At 42.3% G+C, this 26,105-nt stretch overlaps 1 protein-coding gene across 8 annotated transcripts in view; it reads right to left on the bottom strand.

Moving 5' to 3' along the window:
* cfap70 (cilia and flagella associated protein 70) overlaps positions 1 to 26,105 on the bottom strand; it is an 86,060-nt gene that overhangs the window by 49,219 nt on the left and 10,736 nt on the right. For 7 of the 8 annotated variants that reach the window (XM_055651827.1, XM_055651824.1, XM_055651826.1 and 4 more), the window contains exons 4-9: positions 16,834 to 16,932; positions 16,643 to 16,725; positions 6,501 to 6,677; positions 5,302 to 5,484; positions 2,660 to 2,754; positions 528 to 630 (exon numbers count right to left, since the gene is read on the bottom strand). In XM_055651827.1, the coding sequence (XP_055507802.1) occupies positions 528 to 630; positions 2,660 to 2,754; positions 5,302 to 5,484; positions 6,501 to 6,677; positions 16,643 to 16,725; positions 16,834 to 16,932 (740 nt within the window). The remainder of the gene's footprint in view (positions 1 to 527; positions 631 to 2,659; positions 2,755 to 5,301; positions 5,485 to 6,500; positions 6,678 to 16,642; positions 16,726 to 16,833; positions 16,933 to 26,105) is intronic. The other variant, XM_055651830.1, reaches the window with a different exon arrangement.

Below are 26,105 nucleotides of genomic sequence, written 5' to 3'. Positions count from 1 at the left end.
GGGGAATCAAGAACCAGAGGACAAAGGTTTAAGGTGAGAGGAGAAAGATTCAACTGAGGGGCAATTTCACTCAGAGGGTTGTGGATATATGGAATGATCTGCCAGATTAGGTAGTTACAATAACAAGTTGGAAAGGTACATGGAAAGGAAAGATGTGCAGGGATATGGCCCAAATGCGATCAAATGTGACTAGCTTAGCTGGGGCAATTTGATCAGCGTGGACAAGTTGGGCTGAAGAGTCTGTTTCCGTGCTGTATGACTCTATTTCATTATGGGACAAAGGGGCTGTTCTTATACTGTTTTTTTCTTTGTTCCGTGTCCGAAACAAAGAAGTGTTGTCAAAATAGCCGTATAAGCTAGTAATTGGTGTGATCATAAGGAAGAGTGATCATACATTTGCTAAAAATTGTATTTCTTTAAAGGAAGTATGTAGGAATATTATCTTATTCTCTACAGGTGGTGCATAAAAAAACTCATCCAATCTTTCTTGCCCCCTTTATAATGATGACAAGGAATAATTAACTGACCTTATCTACTTTACTGCTTTTCCCTCCTTTAGCCGGAGGAGCTAATGGCACACGCTTGATCTCCACGGGTAAGTAAGTATTTTCTGCTATATGTTTCTGCAAGCTGGAAATATATATTTAATTCAAACACACTTAGGAAATTGAATTAATTGCTCTTTAGTGCTCAATTTTACTTGGCATAACGAAGAATATTCTGATACAGCAAAGAAAAATTGAACAGGACCTCCATTCCTACAGATATTATTTTATCCAATTTCCAGCCAAATGATTTGGATTGAGATGTTCTAGGTTGTCAAAATATTTTTTTTCGATTATCAATTTTTTTAATCGTCCAACCTCTGTAATAATAATTTATAAACATCTCTATACTATTAAAATTCTCATCTTGTATGTATGTATACGTGTGTGTGTCGTCTGTGTCTTTCTACCTTCGTCATAAAGCCACGCGCTAGTGCAAGAATTTTCACACGTTATTAATCACATTAACCCCGTCAACAACAAAAACTGCTTCATTACATGCTATATTTCACAAGTTACAGCGTTTTAAAAATAACGAAAACCAACTTTTTTTAACGGCAAACCTCCTTCAATCTGCTTCGAGTGACATCACAAAAGGGGAATGGGCAGCCACCAGCGTCCAGTGACGTCAGGGGGAGGGCCGCATTAAATTAAAATTCCGCTTTTTCCGACCCGGGTTCTACATGCTATGAACCGGCTGGGATTTTTCGCGCCCATCAAGGATCCATCGAGACTGCGGCGGTGCAGGAGACATCAAGACCGCAGCGGTGAGGCCTCGTGATGGTGGGTTGGCGCGGCGGCGGTGAGACCTCGCGACGATGGGGCCGTGGCGGCAGTAGGGGAAAGGTGAGGGAAAGAGAGGTGAAGGAGGGATTGGGGGAGGGGGAAGATCCTGGGGAGGTGAGGGAGAATGGGGGAATTGAGGGAGAGGAGGGGGTCGATAGGGTGTTTACCATGTCTCCATTCCTTCTCTCAACCCCTCCCTCTCTACCCTCCCTCCCCCTCTCTAACCCACCCATCTACCACCCTGTCTACCCCCCTCCCTCTCTATCCTCCTCTGTCTCCCTCCCTGGCGCTCTCCCTCTCTACCCTCCTCTCCCCCCCCCTCTACCCCACTCCCTCTCTCTCTCTCTCTCTACCCCCTCCCTCTCTGCCCCTCTCCCTCTCTACCCCCCCTCCCTCCCCCTCCATCTACCCTCCCTCTCTACCCCTCCCCCCCTCTCTCTCTACCCCCCCCCCATCTCTACCATCCTTCCTCTCCCCCCCCCCCCCTCTACCCCTTCCCTCTACTCCCCCTCCCTCTCTACTACCCACCCTCCCTCTCTAGGGATGAAAGACGTGGAGTGAAGAGGAGGAGGAGGAAGTGCTGGGGGATGAGGAGAAATGAGCCGGGCCTGTGCAGTTGGGGGTGTGTGGGAATGGTGCAATATTGCGTTGGAGAAACAGGTTGCATTGGGGGAACGTGTGAGTGGTGGAATATTGCGTTGGGGGAGCAGACCTTTCCCTTCGTCTAGTTCTTTCCTGAAATGAAAGGTCTGTTCGACAACAGGCATAATTTCCCCTCAAAGAACAAACTATTTCAATAAAATTTTAGAGACAAGAAAACATACTTTGCAAAACAGATCACATTTTAATATTAGGACAAAAGATTATGTGGAAACTGAAAATCAGAAATAGTATAGCAATAAAAAAGCTGCAAGGGAGGCAGTTTGGGGAAGGGGCCATTGATGGGTTTCTAAGATTCATATTGCAGATGGGCAGAAATAAAGGATATGGAATTTGCATATTTGTAAAAAAAAATAGATGATCAATATTGTACATATTACTCTACTTGATATCACACCAAAGTCCCAAGTAGACCCAGCAAGATTTTCTTACTTTTCTACACTAATCCACTTGCAATAGAGGCAATCAAATGATTTGCCTCCCTATTTGCCAGTCTGTGTGACAACTTATAGACAGAATTTCTCTATAAACTGAGATAAGGATCCATAAGCTAACTTCAGGTTGACAGCAGAGATATTCATCCTTATCAGTTTTGGCTGGATTCAAATCCAGAATTAAATATTACTTTAATTTGTAGTTAAATTAACATAAAGAGATAGAAAAGTTACCTCAGCAAAGCGTCAGACTCCAAAAAGCAGCGCCGTTCGATGTTCCATGTGACACGCTTCTTCTCACTTTCTGCCTCTGTTCTAAATGCCCAATCCTGAATAATTATTAAAAGAAAGTAAAACTCCCAGATTTATCTTTTGTTCTGTTTGAAACAAATCTATATCAGGTAAACCCATATTCGAAAATACCAATCAATATTACCATAGGTGTCCTCTGTTAGGTTGTCACTGGGACAAACAGCAGAGGACGACTGATGGAAATACTCACTGCATTGAGAAACTGCCAAAGGATTGTATTCAAAATCAAAGAGCAAAAATTCTTGCCATAGAGGCAGTACAATTCTTGCCATAGAGGGAGTACAGAGAAGGTTCTCCAGACTGATTCCTGGGATGGCAGGACTTTCATATGAAGAAAGACTGGATAGACTTGGCTTGTACTCGCTAGAATTTAGAAGATTGAGGGGGGATCGTATAGAAACTTACAAAATTCTTAAGGGGCTGGACAGGCTAGATGCAAGAAGATTGTTCCCAATGTTGGGGAAGTCCAGAACAATGGGTCACAGTTTAAGGATAAAGGGGAAATCTTTTAGGACTGAGATGAGAAAAATATTTTTTACACAGATAGTGGTGAATCTGTGGAATTCTCTGCCACATAATGTAGTTGAGGCCAGTTCATTGGCTATATTTAAGAGGGAGTTAGATGTGGCCCTTGTGGCTGAAGGGATCAGGGGGTATGGAGAGAAAGCAGGTACAGGATACTGAGTTGGATGATCAGCCATGATCATATTGAATGGCAGTGCAGTCTCGAAGGGCCGAATGGCCTACTCCTGCACCTATTTTCTATGTTTCTATCCCGTGAACGCATGAGTTTTCCCCAGATACCCCGGTTTCCACCCACATTGCAAATACATGCAGGGTTGTAGGTTAATTGGCCTATGTAAATTGCTCATAATGTGTAGGATGCGAACGTGGGATAACAAGAAACTAGTGTGCGGGTGATAAATGGTCACGTGGACTTAATGGGCCGAACTGCCTGTTTCCATGCTGTATCTCTAAACTAAACTAAATTAAACATTTATTAGTCTATCACCAGTTTCGTATATGGCTTTGTGCCGAGCTTTGGCCCAATTCTAAAATGAAGGATATGTTAACAAATACAGAATTGGGATGTAACATAAATGAATTAAATAAATAATTGTGAGGTAGTACAGTCATAACTCGCCCTATTCACAAATATCCAACTATGATGCAGTTTTTGATACAAATTGACATAACTCTTTTACTGCAAAAGCAGAAGCTTCTCCAATATCTTAATGTTGGAGTGGATGCTGAAATTGTACACAAGGTAAACAGAGAGATGCTAAGTCAGCCAGTTACTATTATATTTAAGGAAGTTTGGGAATATAATGGGTCCCCAGCGATATGCATCAAAGTCAAAGCTAATTTTATTCATCACATGTACATTACATGCAGTGAAATGAATTTGCCAGCAGCAATACACTTAAAAAAGAACACACAATACACAATAAAATTTAACACAAAAATCCACCACAGCATTCTTCCCGGTGGTGGAAGGCAACAAAGTTCAGCCTGTCCTCCTCCCTTGTTCACCCGTGGTCGGGGCCATAGACTCCGCAGCTTGGTCCCGAATCGACACATTCCTACCGAAGACCGCGGCTTCAGGATGTTATAGGCCACAGGCCGGCGGTCGGAGCTCTTCTTCAGCGATCCCCGGCGAGGGATCCCAGGCTCCGGATGGTAAGTCCACGCCACGCCCGCGGTTAGAAGCTCCGCAGACCTCAGCCCCATGATGTCAATGACACCAGGCCAGCATTCGGAGCACTCCTCTCTGGGGACTCCCAGCAAGGGTTCGCCTGCTCTGCGAGGGAAGGTCCACGCTGCGCCTGCTGCCGATGCACCGGGAAATGCCGCTCCAATACATGATGTTAGGCCGCTTAGGACGTTAGGTGACATGGAAAACGGCGCCGCTCTGTGGAGGAGGCGGCCGAAAGCGGTTTTCCCATCCCCCCCCACCCCTCCACATAAGACATACCGAGAGACACCCAAACTGACCAAAAAAAAAAAAAAGTAGAAATAACGAACACTCTTCTGGCAGGGCAGCGGTCTCGCAGCGCCCCCACCGACCATGGTCGTACCATTTAGTTATATGAGGATTGCTGAGCCACCTGTCTTGGGAGTACCAATGGTTCCACAAAGCAGAATGACAGATTTAATCCATGATTTGTTTGTTTTCTATATCTCAATAAATCAATCCTGACACTCTGTTTTTTTGTATCTTCTTGTGATGTTGCTATTTGTAGTGCATTTCTATCTGCACCCTGGATCTTTCTGCTCGTCATTCCGTACTTATTACGGGATACTGAGTTGGATGATCAGCCATGATCATATTGAATGGTGGTGCAGGCCCGAAGGGCCGAATGGCCTACTCCTGCACCTAATTTCTATGTTTCTATGTTTCTATTAACCTTTCATTTGTTTTAGTGCGGTCCTTGGTATTAGCTAAGCCCACAAATTTTTAAATTGTATTTCTCATTCCTGAATACGTTGTTTATGTGCAAAGATCAACAACAGTAATCCTAGCACCTATCTTTGTACATTACATTACCTGCCCTTTGCCTTACCTCTTTGCTATTTAGTTCCCCATCTTCATCTTCATATGGGCAAATCTCAATGAAGGAATCTACGATATTCTGAGCCCCAAATGCAGCTACGTTGCTTACTGGCCATCTCTTTGGTCTAATATTGGGCTCTTTTTCTCCTGTCACCTTCAAAATTCCATTAGAAAATACAATCCGAGGGTCTTTCTGAAATACAATCCAGTTAACTATCATTAGATAATGTGTTTTATGTTTCTTCAAACTGGTAAATTAATGCATGTTGAGTTTAATATGAATATTTGAACATTAAGGGAATTAGAATTAAAAATTTCCATGAAACATTGGTTAAACCACACAGAAATGACGCATAATTTTGGCGTCATTGTTACAGAAAGAACACATATCAATGGAAAAATTGCAAAGATGATTTACATGGATTATTCTAGAACTGAGAACTATCAGCAAAGAAGGGTGCTCATGAACAGCAGTAGATGCTGGAAACGTTAGCAAAAAAACAAAAGCACTGGCGGAACTCAGCTGGCAATTGAGGAGGCCAAGGACAGAAAGAAGGTAGTATAAATAGGTTTTATATTTCACTCCTTTACTTTCATTATTGGACACTCTTTCCACGAGTTATATCTCACTCCTCCTTTCCACTTGAGTTATTGTCACTTAATTTCTCATCTGAAAATAATGCCCCACCCCTCATCTGTATTCATCTATCACTTGCTAGGATAGACATAAAATGTTGGAGTAACTCAGCACCTCTGCACCTCTGGAGAAAGTGTTTTACAACTCGGATGAGTGCTGGACATTTGTGAAAACTGGGCTCAACAATTAGAAATAGTGAACCTAGGTGCCATTGACATTCCAAAGGGCTTCGGGAACCTAGAATATGTGAAATTTGTGTCTATCTTTGGTGTAAACCAGCATCTGCAGTTCCTTCTTATCACACGCCAGGCACCCCCACCTCTCTTTTCCAGCCTTCTTCCCCTTATTCCAACCAGTCTGAAGAAGTGTCCAAAAAGTCATAGATGATGTGTGAGCTATCACAGACAGAAGTGGTCAATTTGGATGGATAAGGGGAAATGGAAGGCATGTTAACGATGTAACATGGTGGGGGGAATGCATTGTTAAATGCTAAACAAATAAAGTATTCCTGTGCTATAATACTCCATATATGAAATCCTAATGTATGTGGTACATTCTTGCAAAATATTTACCTGTGTGGAATCTGGCAGAAATACTGAAACTATATAATTAAATTGTGGTCCAGTGAGGTTCCAGCTGTCAGGAACTGAATAGGCAGACTCTACAGTGATCCTCATCAGATTAGATACTTCCAATTGGGCTTCAGATAGTAATGGTTCTGGGACAGACAAGGCAATATCCAGTGTAGCCTGCAGACAAAACACAGCAACTGGCAAAGTTCAGACATTACAAAGTTATACTGCAAATGTCACTTACTTCACGTGTGTGTGTGTATTGAATAAATTAGTATAAATAAATAGCTCATTAAATTCTAATGATCAAACTTCCAAGCCAGATTGTGGTAGCCTTGACAGGCCACATTTTTTCCTTTTTCATTCCAGTCTCCTGGGGATTCCCAATGAGCCACTGTAACCAAGATGATCAAAACATTTATAATTAATCATCAGCTTAGACTACAACTGGAATGTGTGCTAACAGTTTTGAACCAGGGCTCAAAATTAGCGGTTGCCCAGGTGCCACTGACCATACAAAGTGCCATAGGGCAACCTAAACGGCGAGTCATTTTGCCCAGCTTGGCACGCAGATACCGGTATATACTGAATATAGTCACAAAAAACTGGAGTAACTCAGCGGGTCAGGCAGCATCTCTGGAGAAAAGGAACGTGATGTTTTGTGTCGGTGACAGCTGCGTGGGAAATATGCAGCTCGGAGCGAATGACAGACTTCATCTCCTCCTCCTCCCGCACCGCGCCTGGCCTGTTAGCGGCTGCTGCCGGCTACTCTGCCAACGGCGCTTTCAAAACAAACCCTCTCGCATGCCGAGGCCGGGAGGAGGGAGGAAGGCCTCCTTCCGCCGTCTGAAGCAACTGCACCGCTCGGCCCCGCACCTTCCTGTTGGTTGGCGGAAGGGGCGGAAATCACGGGGGTGGGGGCAGGAGGGACACGTCCCCCACCCCCTGTTTTGAGAGGTGGGGGACAATCCCCCCCTCCCCCCCATTTTTTGTAATCTGGATTTTAAAACTACAGTGAAATCTCCGCTTTCCGCGAGTGTGGGAGTGGGACTGCTGATCGAGGGCGCCGATTGGACGAGAGAGACGTTGCTCAGCAGGCAATGGGGGCGGGACATGATCATTCAGCGCGATGATTGGAAGAGGGAGCCAGGGGCTGTAGGTTAACTCGGCTAGACAGGCAGAGCTGAGCTGCATTTAGAGCTGGATTGAGCCTCGGAAGCCTCGCGTGTGTGTGTGTGAGTGTGCGTATGCGCGCGCGGCCGCTAAGAAATTGTGTCCCCCCGATTTCCGTGCCTGGTTGGTGGAGGAGAAAAGCGGTGGCGAGGAGATCCCAACTGCCTCCCCCTTTGGCGGTGCACTTGACGATGGACAGGGATGGCCAAGGCAGCGAAGATGCTGGTGTTGCCCGAGGAGCACTGACCTTCCTTCCCACCTCCTCTGCCCCTTCCTCTCTCTCTCTCTCTCTCTCTTGTACACCCCCTCCACCCCCTTTTCCTGAGACCCCTCCTCTCCATTCCGCATTGATCCCCATTCCTGTCTCTATTCAGTCCTCACTGACATCCAGTGTGCTCCCCTCCTCATCTACCCTCCCCCCTATCTAGCTTTGATTCTCCTGCCATTCCCCCATTCCCCATCAATCCTACACTGGTCCCCCAATTCATCCTGTACTGACCCCCCCTTCCCATCCATCCTGCACTGCACCCCCATCCATCCTGCAAAGATCTCCCCATTCAACTCCACTGTCATCCCCCGCTCTCTCCCCTCACAATTTTACCTACTCCAACCAACGCACTAATTCCCCTGCCTCAATCCATCCATGTCACACCGATTGCCTTCTCAACACCCCCCCCCCCCCCCCCCCCCCCTCTCCCCCCCCCCCCCACCCCCCCCCCCCCCCCCCGCCATCTATCCATCCCGCACTGATTCACACCTCTCCCGACCCTATTGTGCTGGAAATGTCTTCAGCACGAACAATGACTATGTTAGATGACGGAATGCAATCAAATATGTTTTAATTCCCAATGCTATTATTTGTTTTGATCCAAAAAGATAGATTAATTTAATTGTGAACACGTGAAACATTAAAATCGCAGTGTTCGATTGTCACTGCTACTGTTGACACGTTATTACAATTCATTTTAACTGCAAATCAATGCTCTTAATATGGAGTATCAGTACTGTTATTTTGAGGGGCAACATTCACAACTACACGTTGGATTTATCCAGGTTTTACTTCTACGGTTGGTCATATACATCACAAATTTGGTCAGGAGATATTTCAGTTGAAATTTTAACGTTAATTCTGAAGTGGGAATGATGGAAAAAGCGTTTATCAACATTTTTTTTTAATTTGGTGCTTACAAACTGGGTATCTTCATTGCTGTTCACAACACATACATCTAATCTGAATGGCCGGTAATGTGGCATCTTGACATCTTTAAATATATTACCAAAAGAACATTTGCTGCATTTAGGTCCTTTGGCCATCTCTTGTTAGTTAGTGTAATGTTTAACCTGTCAGATGGGTATAGTCAGTTTTAACAGCTATTATCATAAAATGCCTCTAGAAAATTCCTTGCAACCTGTATATTTTGTTGTGGATAAATTATGTGGGAAGCGAGAGTGTTTCTATACCAATAGCAATAACGACTCTTGCTATAGCCATGTCATGATCATTTTCGGTCCTTCACAGAAAACTTGCTTGCATCAATCTGTAGTGTGCATGGTTAAGCATATATGTTATCAAAGCCCAGGATTTATTGACACAAGTTGATCATACGCTGAATAATCCAACCACATTTTTGTTTGGAAGTGGAAAGAAATAATAGAAATTGCATTAATTGCAATGTGTAAAAAGAGTTGAGATACAGTATTATAATTTTGCTGCATGTCATTGTGGTATATATCGTGTCTTGATTGGTGAATTTGTTTAGTTTGTGACTTTATTTGAAGCAGAAATAATATTTGAATGCTTCATTGAGCATAATTCAGACTGGTAACTACGCAGTTCGTCTGAGCACATTATCGCACTCGTCATGCAAGCCGTCTTAAATGACCACCTAAACTGTCATTTGGCAACCTAAAAAGCTGCCAAGGTTGCCCGGCTGGCAACAGGGAAAAAACGTTAAGCGAGAGCCCTGTCACTACATTACAGCAGAGATGTAATAACGTGAGTGTGTTGAGGGAATTTACTAGGATGTTGCCAGAGCTAGAGAATTATGAGCGGAGGTTGAATCAGCTGGGTTGTTATATTTAGAACCAAGGAGATTGAAGGGAAATGGAAAGAAATGTAAGAGGCCTGGTCAGTATGAACAAAAAGGTCAGAGTTCCCTTAATTGAGAGGAATTTGAGGAAGGACATTCTTGTTATTGAGGTAGTGCAGGGTAGGTTCACGAGGTTAATTCCCAGGATGGCGGAATTGTCATATGACGAAAGAATGGAACAACCCGGCTTGTATTCACTGGAATTTAGAAGGATGAGAGGTTATTTTATAGAAACATATAAAATTATTAAGGGATTGGACACGCTAGATGCAGGAAACATGTTCCCAATGTTGGGGGAGTCCAAAACCAGGGGCTACAGTTTAAGAATAAGCAATGGTTGTTCCATTGTTTAAAAAGGGTTCTAAGAGTAACCTGGCAATTATAAACCTGTTAGTTTGACGTCAGTGGTGGGCAAATTAATGGAAAGGATACTTAGAGATTATATATGTAAGCATCTGGATAAACAGGGTCTGATTAGGAACAGTCAATGGATTTGTGCCTGGAAGGTCATGTTTGACTAATCTTCTTGAATTTTCTGAAGTGGTCACTAGGGAAATTGATGAGGGTAAAGCGGTCGGTGGATGTTGTCTATATGGACTTCAGTAAGGCCTTTGACAAGGTTCCACATGGAAGCTTGGTTAAGAAGGTTCAATTGTTGGGTATTAATGGTGGAATAGCAAGATGGATTCAACAGTGGCTGAATGGGAGATTTCAGAGAGTAGTGGTGGATGGCTGTTTGTCAGGTTGGAGGCCGGTGACAAGTGGGGTGCCTCAGGGATCTGTGTTTGTCATATACATCAATGATCTGGATGATGGTGTGGTAAATTGGATTAGTAAGTATGCAGATGATACTAAGATAGGTGGTGTTGTGGATAATGAAGTAGGTTTTCAAAGTCTACAGAGAGATTTAGGCCATTTGGAAGAGTGGGCTGAAAGATGGCAGATGGAGTTTAATGCTGGTAGGTGTGGAGTGCTACATCTTGGCAGGACAAATCAAAATAGGACGTACAAGGTAAATGGTAGTGAATTGAGGAATGCAGTTGAACAGAGGTATCTAGAAATAACTGTGCATAGTTCCCTGAAGGTGGAATCTCATGTAGATAGGGTGGTAAAGAAAGCTTTTGGTGTGCTGGCCTTTATAAATCAGAGCATTGAGTATAGAAGTTGGGATGTAATGGTAAAATTGTACAAGGCATTGGTGAGGCCAATTCTGGAGTATGGTGTACAATTTTGGTCGCCAAATTATAGGAAAGATGTCAACAAAATAGAGAGAGTACAGAGGAGATTTATTAGAATGTTGCCTGGGTTTCAGCAACTAAGTTACAGAGAAAGGTTGAACAAGTAAGGTCTTTATTTTTTGGAGCGCAGAAGGTTAAGGGCGGACTTGATAGAGGTCTTTAAATTGATGAGAGGGATAGACAGAGTTGACGTGGATAAGCTTTTTCCATTGAGAGTAGGGAAGATTCAAACAAGAGGACATGATTTGAGAATTAAGGGACAGAAGTTTAGGGGTAACATGAGGGGGAACATCTTTACTCAGAGAGTGGTAGCTGTGTGGAATGAGCTTCCAGTGGAAGTGGTGGAGGCAGGTTCGATTTTATCATTTAAAAATAAATTGGATAGGTATGTGGATGGGAAAGGAATGGAGGGTTATGGTCTGAGTGCAGGTAGATGGGACTAGGGGAGAATAAGTGTTCGGCACGGACTAGAAAGGCCGAGATGGCCTGTTTCGTGCTGTAATTGTTATATGGTTATAAGGTAGTTTGGAACTCAGATGAGGAAAAACCTTTTCACCCAGAGAGTTGTGAATTTGTGGCATTATTTTCCTCAGAAGGCAGTAGAGGCCGATTCACTGGATGCATTCAAAAGAGAGTTAGATAGAGCTCTTAGGGCTAGCAGAATCAAGGGATATGGGGAGAAGGCAGGAACGGGGTACTAATTATAATATTGGCCATTTTAGTGTCTGACAAAATGGAAAATTTCTGTCTTTGCAAAACATAGAAAATAGGTGCAGGAGTAGGCCATTTGGCCCTTCGAGCCTGCACCGCCATTCAATATGATCATGGCTGATCATCCAACTCAGTATCCCATCCCTGCCTTCTCTCCATACCCCCTGATCCCTTTAGCCACAAGGGCCACATCTAACTCCCTCTTAAATATAGCCAATGAACTGGCCTCAACTACCTTCTGTGGCAGAGAATTCCACAGATTCACCACTCTCTGTAAAAAATTATTTTCTCATCTCGGTCCTAAAAGACTTCCCTTTTATCCTTAAACTGTGACCCCTAGTTCTGGACTTCCCCAACATCGGGAATAATCTTCCTGCATCTAGCCTGTCCAACCCCATGGCATCTTTTTGCAAAGGCTGCAAAGACCATGAGGTTCATGGCTCCAGAATGTCTGGGTCCTGGGAGGAAGCAAAGTACAGGGTGATGTCCAATTGTTAATATGTATGAGGGTTTTGCAGAAAGAGCTGAGCCTTGCTGCAAATGCATTATCAGGATTGGTTGGGGAATGGTATATTATAATACCACTGTTAACTATGTTGCATGGTCTTTGCACTGTTATCTTGTGATTGGTCAAGGCAAGGGGTCTTGCCCGAATTGTTTATGCTACCTGGTAAAATGTTTCTTTACTTAGGGAAACTGTCTTCCATTAGGAACATTATGTAGAAACAATGTAATGGGGTATTTTGTGATTGGGTTAGGGAACTGTCAATTAATGTATTGTATGATCTTTATTTATTATTGGTTTGTAGGGGTCGATCTTCTGGGGGAGCACTTGAGACCGTGCTGACCTGCTGGAGGTGTCTATTTGCATGAGGCTGAAGGGCTTGGAGGAGTAGAGACAAGGATTGGACCCGCGGTGTTGGTTATGTATTGTATAGGGTAGTGTTATTGCGATTGAAAATAAAATTAGTTGAATCCAGTGCTTGACTCAGTGTTTTACTGAACCAGACTAACGGGGTGAGAATAGGAGCAGAATTACACTAATTGTAGATGATCAGCTATGATCACATTAAATGGAGATGCTGGCTCAAAGAGCCAAATGGCCTACGCCTGCACCTATTTTCTATGTATCTATGTCCATAACTAGAGGTGTGAATGATTTTTCATTCAAAGATTAGTGGGATTCTGGAAGTAAATAGCTCTAAAGGATACATAAAAAAACCATGATCACATTTAAAATATGCATAGATGGTTACTTGAATAGTCAAAATCTACAAACTACAACCGAAGAACTGGAAAATGGAAGTAAGTTATAGATCCCAGGGCTCTCACTTAAGCTTTTTCCCCTGTTGCCAGCCGGGCAATCTAGGCAGCTTTTTAGGTTGCCAAATGACAGTTTAGTTGGTCGTTTAAGACGGTTTGCATGACGTGTGCGATAATGTGCTCGGACAAAGTGCGTAGTTACTAGTCGGAATTATGGTCAATGAAGCATTCACATATTATTTCTGCTTCAAAGTCGCAAACTAACAATATTCACCAATCAAGACATGATATATACCACAATGACATGCAGCAAAATTATAATACAGTATCTCAACTCTTTTTACACATTGCTATTAATGCAATTGCTATTATATCTTTCCACTTCCAAACAAAAATCTGGTTGAATTATTCAGCGTATGATCAACCTCGGTGAGATCAAGTGCAGGCTTGGTGATCGCTTCGCACAACACCTCCACTCAGTTTGCAATAACCAACCTGATCTCCCGGTGGCTCAGCACTCTAACTCCCCCTCCCATGCCGAATCCGACCTTTCTGTCCTGGGCCTCCTCCATGGCCAGAGTGAGGCCCACCGCAAATTGGAGGAACTGCACCTCATATTTTGCTTGGGTAGTTTACATCCCAGCGGTATGAACATTGGCTTCTCCAATTTCAGGTAGTCTTTGCTTTCTCCCTCCTTCCTCTCCCATTCCCAGCTCTCCCACAGCTTACTGTCTCCACCTCTTCCTTTCTTTTTCCCACCCCACCCCTCCCGACATCAGTCTGAAGAAGGGTCTCGACCCGAAACGTCACCTATTCTTTCACTCCATAGATGCTGCCTCACTCGTTGATTTTCTCCAGCTTTGTCTACCAACAGGATCCCACCACTGGCCACATCTTCCCATCTTGGCTTTCTGCAGAGACCGCTCCCTCCGTAACTTTCCCTTGCAACTGCAGGAAATGCTACACTTGTCGCTTTACCTCCCCCCTTGACTCCATTCAAGGACCCAAGCAGTCTTTCCAGGTGTGGCAGAGGATCATAATGCACCTCCTCCAACCTAATCTATTGCATCCGTTACTCTAGGTGTCAGCTGCCCTACATCAGTGAGACCAAGCGTAGGCTTGGCGATCGCTTCGCCCAACACCTCCGCTCGGTTCACAATAACCAACCTGATCTCCCGGTGGCTCAGCACTTCAACTCCCCCTCCCATTCCAAATCCAATCTTTCTATCCTGTGCCTCCTCCATGGTCAGAGTGAGGACCACCGTAAATTGGAGGAGCAGCAGCTCATATTTCGCTTGGGTAGTTTACACCCCAGCTGTATGAACATCGACCCCCAATTTCAGGTAGTCCCTGCTTTCTCCTCTGCTTCCCAGGTCTACCTCAGCCCACTGTCTCTGCTTCTTCCTTTTTTAGTAACCAAAGTTATCAACGTATAATTTTTTGTGTGTTGGAAAATAAAATATAGTGGCACAGCTGGTGGACTTGCTACCTCACACGCCAGAGATCTGTGTTCGATCCTGTTCTCGGGCACTGTCTGTGTTGAATTTGCACATTCTCCCTGCAAGCATGTGGGTTTCCTACCACATCCCAAAGACGCATTGACTTTGTAGGTTAACTTGTCTCTGTTAAATTGCCCCTAATGTACATGGTGTGGGCGAGGAAAGTGGGATAGCAGAACCTGTGTGAATGGGTAGACAAAAATGCTGGAGAAACTCAGCAGGTGAGGCAGCATCTATGGAGCGAAGGAAATAGGCGACGTTTTGGGTCGAGACCCTTCTTCAGACTGATGTGAGGGTTTTTTCAGAGTTTGGAGTTTGGTGGTGGTGGGTCCACCAGTTTAAATTCCATTTGGAATATTTTTGGAGGGCCAGGAAACCAAGAAGCAAGAGTTACTCCAGCTACAGGCAGTGATTCTGCATTGGGTTTTCAGCGGTCTCGGTGAGGCGGCAACCGGACAGCAATGGCGGCCAGATCTCCCACAATGCAAAGGGAGGGAGAAAGTGGCCGATGCCAACCAGTTGCCGTGGCAGTGCGCATGTGCAGGGCGGCACATGCGCACAACCACAGCCGATGTTGTGCTGGCCGTGGTTGTGCGCATGTGCAGGGGGAAGATGTGCAGGTCATGGCAGTGCGCATGTGTAAGGCGGCCTGCCGTGCCAAGCGGAGACCCGAGAGCCGAGACCCGAGCACGGATGGCGGGCAGAGACGGAGTGACAGATAGAGAGAGATAGAGAGGGGGTCCGCTCAGAATTAAATGATAGGTGCCCCGGGTGCTTGCCAAGCGGGGCAAAATGGCATGGCTTTTAGGTTGCCCGGCAAGACTGTAGATTGCCACTGGCACCCTGGCACACTAATTTCGAGCCCTGGATCCAATTTTGGCTGTCATGGCAGCATGAAATATTTATTTGATTCAATTATACTTCAGAAAAGTATTAGCTGATAGTAAACTGTATTGGTTTTGTTTCTTCTCAACTCTGGATAATTATATTTTTCCTGTGGGAAATCTTCATCTCTTTAATACAAGGATTCTCAACCTCATTCTGAGGATAAGGGTGGTGAATCTGGAATGATGCATTAACAATCTGAAGATCCTCTCCAGAGTGTTTGAATAATTTGGAACATTGATGCGGACTGGGATATTGCACAAAAGTATATGCTGACTGTATTGTAATTTCATCTCAATCACCAAGCAAACTTGTTAATATTATTAAACCTAACTAAAAACTGCTCGTGGATCAGTATGACAATTTAGAAAGAAGATAGTCTGACCAAACTAAAAATACCTTCCCGCCACATATCATGGCTACATCATTATTTAATTAACAGCATAGAGATATAACCTAATGAACCATAGGAGAAGAATTAGGCCAGTTGGCCTATCAAGTCTATTCCGTTATTCAATCATGGCTGACCCATCGTTCCCTCTCAACCCCATTCTCCTGCCTTCTCCCCTTAACCTTTGATATCCTCACTAATCAAGAATTTGTCTATCTCCACTTTAAAAATACCCAATGACTTGTCCTCCACAGCTGTCTGTGACTAGTAATTCCAGTTTCATCACCCTCTGACTAAAGACATTTCTCCTCATCTTCTTTAGAAAAGTACAAACTTTTATTCTGAGGCTGTGCCCTCTGGTCCTAGATGCTCCCACTAATGAAAACATCCTCTCCACATCCACCCTATTGAGGCCTTTCACTATTCAGTAAGTTTCAATGAGGTCCCAAACATCCTTCTAAACTCCAGTGAGTACAAGCCCAATGCCTTCAAACGCTCATCATACATTAACCCAATCTTCCCCAAGAATGTACGTTTGGAATCCTTCAATACCAACCAAAAAATTGATTTGAATTTTTTTAATACTTATACAAACACAAATGACACATGAAGCTCCTTTTATAAAAAATGCTAATGGCTAACCCATTTCCTTAGATAAGTAAACATGCCATCCTCACCTTGTCTGGGCTATATGTGTCTCCAGACGCATAATAATGTGGTTGACTCTGAAATGGCCGAGCAAGCCACTCAGTTATCCCACAACTGCTACATTAAAGCAGAAAAATAAAATATAAAACAGATCAACCTGGCACTTAATCTGACATGATAAAGTCAGATCAAGCCCAGTTAACCATGTCCAGATGCCATAAAATTATTTTATTTTATTGATTACCTTAGTTTCATCTGCTACAATTGGTTCCAAAACAACTCCGCCCATAGGATGGACTGTAAGGGTTTTTGTATATGTACACAGGCCTGAGGGCAAGGATGACAAATTTGAACATCAATTATTGTGTGCTGCATAAAGTCAATTTTAATGAACAGATACATCACATCACTTATTTTTTTGCAGATATCACCCACCTTCAGCAAGAGGTAGTAGGTCCACTGTAACTTGACCCAGTATAATAGTCTTCTCATCTTTTTTCTTCTTTTCTTTAGGTAAAATTTCAATAACTGTCACTAAATAAAAAGTAAGAAACACTTAAAAATATATTTAAAATGTTCTAAAGCTCTTTTTCAGAATACAACAGGAAACAGATAACGGCTCGTAACTGGATTGGGAGAAAATGTGAGTGATAAATTCTGTTTGGAAAGCATTTTGTGCATATTTTGAAATGTTTGTGCCACTTTCTGGTAGAACCAATTTCTGGTTTCCCCCACTTCATATTGTAATTTACCCATGATGGTGGTGTCATCTTCCTGCAATATATTATGGCCCATCAAGATAAACACAGTGTACTTCCAACTTAACAGCAGAAACCGCACCATCCCTGACCACCATTTAGTGTGGTTCCTTGCCAACATCCTGGCCAACCGCAGTTTTGTACTCAAGACCAGCGACGTACAATCTAGCCGACTGCGACACCTAAGAAATGGAGTCCCCCAAGGGAACCGCACCATCGACTTCCGGTTGCGCCATGCTAGGCTAGCAGTCGCAACTTTTAGCTCCGCTCCTGTGGAAACGCGATTTTTCGCGTTAAAATTGTGTCTGGAAGTCGGGACCGATTCAAAAACTCACCGGAGCCCCGGGACGTCGCGCTGATGACGTCATCAGTAAGCGCTGCAATTTAAAACGGAGGGAAAAGCATTTTAAATGAAAAAAACGTCTCCAGCTCAGAGCCCTCAGAGAAACATCTCAAAACTGCTGAAAACACAGAAAACTGAAGAACAGACCTCTGAAGTGGATTCTGGAATGGCTACAAGATCCAAGACTGAGATGGCTACTAAGGAGAAAAATGAAATGGAGGAGATAAAGAGCTCGGTAACAGATTTGAGAAAGGATATTGAGGCTGGAAACTCAAAAATGTTGGAAAGTATGGAAAATATGAATGTTAAATCAATGGAAAATATGGCAAACATTAATGCTGGTAATCAAAAAATTATTGACTGCATTGGCATTATACAAAAACGAATTGAGGATGTGCATGAAGAGCTAGTGGTGAGAATTAAGAAAGGCGAAGAAGAAACTGAGAAGAAGTTTGAGGCTGTGAATGTAATTGTTTCTTCACATGGAACCGAAATAAAAGACATGGAAACAGTGGTTGAACAAATGGCTGAAGATATGCAGGGAATGAAGCTAGAACTAGACAGCCTCAAGAGTCAACTGGCGAAAGTTTCAGATAAATGCCTTGATCTTGAAGCTCGCTCACGACGCCAAAATCTACGAATACTGGGAGTAACAGAAGGGGCAGAAGGGGACAACGCTCGTGGGTTCACTGCCAACCTAATCAAACAGATACTCAATCTACCTGTGGAACCGGAAATTGAAGTGGCACATCGAATACCGAGATTTAAGCCAAGAGCACAAGCAGATCCAGCCCACCCACGACAGATCATAGTCAAACTTCGGGACATTTCAGGACTTGAAGAGCTGATGAAAAAAATCAAATATGGAGTGAAGATGACCTCTGGACAAGACACTATCAAACTCCTTCGGGATTATCCCTTTGAGATCGTTCAAAAGAGAAGAAAGTTTGAACAGACAAGACAGATTCTCTATGGAGTCAAAGATGTTAGATGTGGTGTTTTTTATCCGGCCAGAATGCGCATTACTTTCAAGGGAAAAGAGAAAACTTTCACTAACTCGGACGCATCTTATAAATATGCCAAAGAGATTGTCGCAAAGGCAGAAACAGAAGATTAACCACACCAGCGGGAGGATATGGACATTTTCATGCCTTTTATTATCTCACAGAGAACACCCGAAGACAAGGGAAGAAACAACACTCTCTAAAAGTTTAAAATGGAAGCAAATTTCCACGTGCGTTTGTCTAGACATCTTATCTCCTTTGGACGCTTTGGAATTTAACTCAAGGACATCCTTTGTTCAGAATGAAGGAAAGACTGATGAGCTAACCAAAGATGAACATCAGAGCCGAATGTGGAAAACACCCCAAGGTCGAATGGCGAATCAAGATTTTAAAACAGTTTTACAAAATATAGAGAATTAATAATAACTAACAATACTAATATAGAAATATAAATGGAAACTAACCTGAACTATATAATGGGTAAAATGTAATAATCTGCTTATAAGACTGACTAGCTCATATATAGAGATGACTAATTTTAGAATTAAAGTAGATAACATTGAAAGGATAAGGGATATGTAGTTCGTGTGAAGAAGGGAGAAGACTCAGGCACCTGGCATAATTCCAGGAGCCTGTTTCTGGTTAACCCTTACAGCTAACAGCTTACTTTTATCAAAGATATAACTAACTATAAATAATTAGTAGATGAAAGTGTTAGATAAATAAATTTCACAGTAGCTGAACACAGATCGGATACTGGCTAATGAAATATATATATATATATACAGATATAGATAAGGTAATGGGTGAAATTTAGCTGAATTTGAAATGGCACCGCCTTCTTAGGGACAGAATAATAAAAAGAGCGGAGCTAACAGTACATCATCAATTTCGGAAGTCGAATAAATGTCGGACCCCACAGACGTGTGGGACACGCATTACAGTGTCGAACACTTCAGACACTGTAATTTTACCTGTCAATTTTTTTTTTATCACAATATGTCACTATTATGTGTTTTTTTTTCAAGGAAAATCGCAAAAGGGATCTACCAAGGAAGTTAATAATATAAACGCCCCCCAACTATCCAGAGTCCTGAGGTACGGATGCACCGTAATAAATAAAGGTACTAAAATCAGAGAAAATGCAAGATGATAAACAAAAGAAAATGGGAGGAATCACACTGTGTAGCTGGAATATAAGGGGTATTAATGAACCAATTAAAAGGGGCAAAATACTAGCTCAGTTGAAATCATATAACACGGACATTTCTTTTCTACAAGAAACGCACCTTAAACATCAAGACCAGATGAGATTGAGGGCGAAATGGATAGGCCAAACATTTCACTCCTCATACACATCAAAATCCAGAGGCACCGCAATTATTATTCGCAAAGGAATACCATTCAAATCAAAGAATATTATATCAGATAAGGAAGGGAGATACCTTATAGTCACAGGAGAGATTTATGCTACGCCAATCACCTTGGTAAACATATATGCGCCCAATTTTGATAATCCTCAATTTTTTAATAAAATTCTGAATAAAATCGCAGAATCTAACTACCAAAATGTTATAATTGGAGGAGACTTCAACTGTGCTTTAGATCCGTACTTAGATAAATCGACGCAAAAACAAAGAGGTAATATCTATCTATATCTATCTATCTATATATCTATCATCTATCTATTAATATATAAAACTCAAATCCATCCGTCCGCCTGCAGTACGGATCCCTTCCTGCCTTTTGATTCGTTGACGGCTGCTCCTTCCTATCAGCTTCCAACACACTTCGAAACAAAGTTGCAAGACAGGAACACTGAACTTTTCACTGCTGCAGCAGGCAGGGGAGGTGCAATTGAGGGAGGCAGGGGAGTGCTGGAAACTTACATTTGGCAACAGCTTCAGTTCCATTGGAGGAGACGGGTGCATGGTGGAATATTGAGTTGGGGAGCAGACCCAACGAGTCTGCACTTGGTCTAGTAAATATATAAAACTCAAATCCATCCGTCCGCCTGCAGTACGGATCCCTTCCTGCCTTTTGATTCGTTGATGGCTGCTCCTTCCTATCAGCTTCCAACACACTTCGAAACAAAGTTGCAAGACAGGTACACTGAACTTTTCACTGCTGCAGCAGGCAGGGGAGGTGCCATTGGATTTTTCCATTGGATTTTTTTTTAAAGAGGCAGGGCAGTGCTGGAATCTTACTTTTGGGAACGGCTTCAGTTCCATTGGAGGAGACGGGTGCATGGTGGAATATTGGGTTGGGGGATCACACCATTGGGGGAGCAGACCCAACGGGTCTGCACTTGGTTTAGTATATCTATAAAACTCTGGGGCCATCCGACCGACTGCCGTCCGGCGCCCTTCCTGCCTTTCAATTCGTGCCCGATACTCGCAGATGTCCAATCGGAATGGCCGATGCTCGCAGATATCCAATCGGAATGGATAGCATTTGCATGTACGGCTGCCGGCTGCATTTCTTCCTTTGATTCATTGCCACGCCCAATCCAGACGCTCAATCTCCGAGATCTTTTCCATTTCGGTAGGAGATTTCGCTTTTCTTTCTAAGTATCCGCTCCTCATTACATTTCGTCGTGTTGAAGTGCACGTTTTTTTTAATCAAATCCTTCTCCCCCCACCCCCCCCCCCTCCACATCCAAGTATTTCAAAATTAACTGGCTTTTCCATTTACATGTCAGCTTCCAACACACTTTGAAACAAAGTTGCAAGACAGGAACACTCTGAACTTTTCACTGCTGCAGCAGGCAGGGAGGTGCCATTGGATTTATTTTTTAAATCCACTGCTGAGGGAGGCAGGGCAGTGCTGGAATCTTACTTTTGGGAACGGCTTCAGTTCCATTGGAGGAGACGGGTGCATGGTGGAATATTGGGTTGGGGGATCACACCATTGGGGGAGCAGACCCAACGGGTCTGCACTTGGTCTAGTATATCTATAAAACTCTGGGGCTATCCGTCCGGCTGCCGTCCGGATCCCTTTCTGCCTTTTGATTCGTGCCCGATACTCGCAGATGTCCAATCGGAATGGCCGATGCTCGCAGATGTCCAATCGGAATGGATCCATTTGCATGTACGGCTGCCGACTGCATTTCTTCCTTTGATTCATTGCCACGCCCAATCCAGACGCTCAATCTCCGAGATCTTTTCCATTTCGGTAGAGATTTCACTTTTCTTTCTAAGTATCCGCTCCTCATTACATTTCGTCGTGTTGAAGTACACGTTTTTAATCAAATCCTTCTCCCCCCCCCACGCCCAAGTGTTTCAAAAATAAACTGGCTTCTCCATTTACATGTCAGCTTCCAACACACTTCGAAACAAAGTTGCAAGACAGGAACACTCTGAACTTTTCACTGCTGCAGCAGGCAGGGGAGGTGCCATTGGATTTTTTTTTTAAATCCACTGCTGAGGGAGGCAGGGGAGTGCTGGAATCTTACTTTTGAGAACGGCTTCAGTTCCATTGGAGGAGACGGGTGCATGGTGGAATATTGGGTTGGGGGATCAGACCCAACGGGTCTGCACTTGGTCTAGTATATCTATAAAACTCTGGGGCCATCCGACCGACTGCCGTCCGGCGCCCTTCCTGCCTTTCAATTCGTGCCCGATACTCGCAGATGTCCAATCGGAATGGCCGATGCTCGCAGATATCCAATCGGAATGGATCCATTTGCATGTACGGCTGCCGGCTGCATTTCTTCCTTTGATTCATTGCCACGCCCAATCCAGACGCTCAATCTCCGAGATCTTTTCCATTTCGGTAGGAGATTTCGCTTTTCTTTCTAAGTATCCGCTCCTCATTACATTTCGTCGTGTTGAAGTGCACGTTTTTAATCAAATCCTTCTCCCCCCACCCCCAAGTATTTCAAAATTAACTGGCTTCTCCATTTACATGTCAGCTTCCAACACACTTCGAAACAAAGTTGCAAGACAGGAACACTCTGAACTTTTCACTGCTGCAGCAGGCAGGGAGGTGCCATTGGATTTTTTTTTTAATCCACTGCTGAGGGAGGCAGGGCAGTGCTGGAATCTTACTTTTGGGAACGGCTTCAGTTCCATTGGAGGAGACGGGTGCATGGTGGAATATTGGGTTGGGGGATCACACCATTGGGGGAGCAGACCCAACGGGTCTGCACTTGGTCTAGTATATCTATAAAACTCTGGGGCTATCCGTCCGGCTGCCGTCCGGATCCCTTTCTGCCTTTTGATTCGTGCCCGATACTCGCAGATGTCCAATCGGAATGGCCGATGCTCGCAGATGTCCAATCGGAATGGATCCATTTGCATGTACGGCTGCCGGCTGCATTTCTTCCTTTGATTCATTGCCACGCCCAATCCAGACGCTCAATCTCCGAGATCTTTTCCATTTCGGTAGAGATTTCACTTTTCTTTCTAAGTATCCGCTCCTCATTACATTTCGTCGTGTTGAAGTACACGTTTTTTAATCAAATCCTTCTCCCCCCCCCCCACGCCCAAGTGTTTCAAAAATAAACTGGCTTCTCCATTTACATGTCAGCTTCCAACACACTTCGAAACAAAGTTGCAAGACAGGAACACTCTGAACTTTTCACTGCTGCAGCAGGCAGGGGAGGTGCCATTGGATTTTTTTTTTAAATCCACTGCTGAGGGAGGCAGGGGAGTGCTGGAATCTTACTTTTGAGAACGGCTTCAGTTCCATTGGAGGAGACGGGTGCATCGTGGAATATTGGGTTGGGGGATCACACCATTGGGGGAGCAGACCCAACGGGTCTGCACTTGGTCTAGTGAAATCTAACACTAGTGAACTCTTAAATACATATATAAAAAATACAAATATAGCAGACGTTTGGAGGATCGCGAACCCGACTGGAAGGGAATACTCGTTTTATTCAATGGTACATAAAACATACTCATGTATAGACTATTTCCTAGTGGATTCAAAACTAATTCCTTATACTCTTAACCCTAAATACCACACCAATACGATTTCAGATCATTCCCCGCTATCTTTTGTTTTAAAACTGGAAGGAATCTCTACGAACAAATCGTTCTGGAGGTTTAACTCGCAAATTTTGAAAGACCCACAAGGGAGTATATATCTAAAAAAACAAATGGATCTATTTTTTGAGATAAATGATACACCAGATATTTCGCCTACTTTATTATGGGAATCCTTCAAAGCATTTATTAGAGGAGTCATTATCTCGTATCAAGCTTTTCAAAACAAAAAGAATAAAAATGAACAAAGACAATTAGAAGAACAAATCAGACAACTAGATATAGATAATGCTAAAGATCCAACTATGGATAAACATAATAAAATTTTAATTCTGAAATTTAAGCTAAATAAATTATTATCAGAGAAGATTATAAGATTATTCCAAATTACTAAACAAGAACGTTTTGAATTTGGGGATAAACCCCATAAACTTTTGGCACGCCAACTGAAAAAAAACGGGAAAAAGATCATGCAATTTTAAAGATTAAATCAGATAGAGGGGAATTATTAACACTACCTAATGATATCAATAAAAGATTTGCTCAATATTATAAGAATTTATACACATCGAAAACGCTAATAGACAATAATAAAGCTTCAGAATTTTTGAACGATTGTAACCTCCCAAAACTAGAATTGAAGGAACAAGAGGAACTGGGAGCACAAATTACAGCTAAGGAAATAGAAGACACAATAAACACACTTAAGAATGGAAAAACACCAGGACCAGACGGATTCAGTAATGAATTTTATAAATGTTTTTACGATACAGTGACCCCACGTCTACAGAAAATGTATACATTTGCTTTTAAAGAACAAACCTTACCTGAAACACTAGCAGAATCAACGATCACACTAATACTTAAAAAAGATAAAGATATAGAAGAACCAGGATCATACAGAGCTATTGCATTGTTAAATACGGATCAAAAAATATTAGCGAAAATACTAGCTAGAAGACTAAGTCAATATGTCAGTAAATGAATAAATAAGGATCAGACGGGATTTATACCTAAGAGACACTCATTTAATAACCCGAGACGTCTGCTTAACGTAACGCACTCTCACAAACTCAAGAACAAGAGTTATCTATCATTTCATTGGACGCAGAAAAAACGTTTGATCAAGTAGAATGGGATTATATGTTTAAAGTATTGCAAACATTTCAAATGGGAGAGAACTTCATTGCATGGATAAAATTATTATATAACAAACCCACGGCTAGAATATTAACTAATAATATACTATCTACGAAATTCCAATTATCAAGGGGCAATAGACAAGGGTGTTCATTATCACCGCTATTATTCGCTCTGGTAATTGAACCTTTAGCTGAAAAAATTAGAACACATCCTGACATCTACGGTTATAATACAAAACATTCAAATAACAAAATATCCTTATAAGCAGACGATGTACTACTGTATATCACAAAACCCCAAATCAATATACCAAACATATTAAACCTAATTGAGGACTTCGGATCTTTCTCAGGATACAGAATAAACTGGAACAAAAGTGAAATTATGTCGATAAAACCGAAAGACTCAACACATCTTTTGAAATTCCCCTTTAAAATAGCCACAGAAAAATTTAAATACTTAGGAATTGAAATCACTAGAAATTATCACGGTATGTTTAATGCTAATTATAGCCCCTTACTTAAGAAATTAAACAATTAATTAAATTCTGGAAAACGCTGCCGATATCTTTAATAGGTCGAATCAATGCTATAAAAATGATCTTTTTTACCACAAATCCTATATTTATTTCAATCAATTCCAATATATCTTCCAAAATGTTTTTCAAAAAATTAGACTAAGACATCACAAACTTTATATGGGATTATAAATCCCACAGAATACAAAGAGCGCACTTTAGTAAACCAAAAGAGATGGGTGGTCTAAATTAAGAAATCTATCTCTGCTAATGCCAATAGCCAATAACCCTTCGTTTAAACCCTCAATTATAGATAAATCATTTACACAATGGGAAAGAATGGGAATCAAAACGCTCGGAGACTTGTATGAATTAGGGAAATTATTACCATTTCAACAATTACAACTGAAATATAACTTGAAAAATAATCAATATTTCAAATATCTTCAAATCCGTGATTATCTGAAAAAATATACAAAAGACTATTATAACCTGCCCCCAGACTTATTAGATGAAGCCATGAAGATAAAGGCTGAATCAGCAAATCTAATATCATACTTATATAATATTATTTTGAATATAAAAAAAACCTACAACAGATAATATTAGAAGAGAGTGGGAACAAGAACTAGCTATAAAAATTTCAAAAGAGAGCTGGGCATAAATGCTCGATCAACGTACGACATACTCTAATCCAATATAAAACATTACATAGACTATATTATTCAAAAACTAAAATAAATAAACTTTTCCCCAATGTCTCACCCATTTGTGATAAATGTCAGTCACAAGAAGCTAACATAGCGCACTCTTTTGTTTTCTGTATAAAAATTTAAAAATTCTGGAACTAAATATTTGAAATCTTTACAAAATTATTTAAAACAAAACTACTACCCAAAGTAGAATGGATCATTTTTGGAATATCGGAAGGTAACCCAGAATTAAATATGT

This window comes from Leucoraja erinacea, chromosome 20 (assembly GCF_028641065.1).
Source record: "Leucoraja erinacea ecotype New England chromosome 20, Leri_hhj_1, whole genome shotgun sequence".
NCBI lineage: Eukaryota > Metazoa > Chordata > Chondrichthyes > Rajiformes > Rajidae > Leucoraja > Leucoraja erinaceus.
Note: the sequence above shows the minus strand (reverse complement) of the source record. Positions and strands in the feature narration are given on the sequence as shown.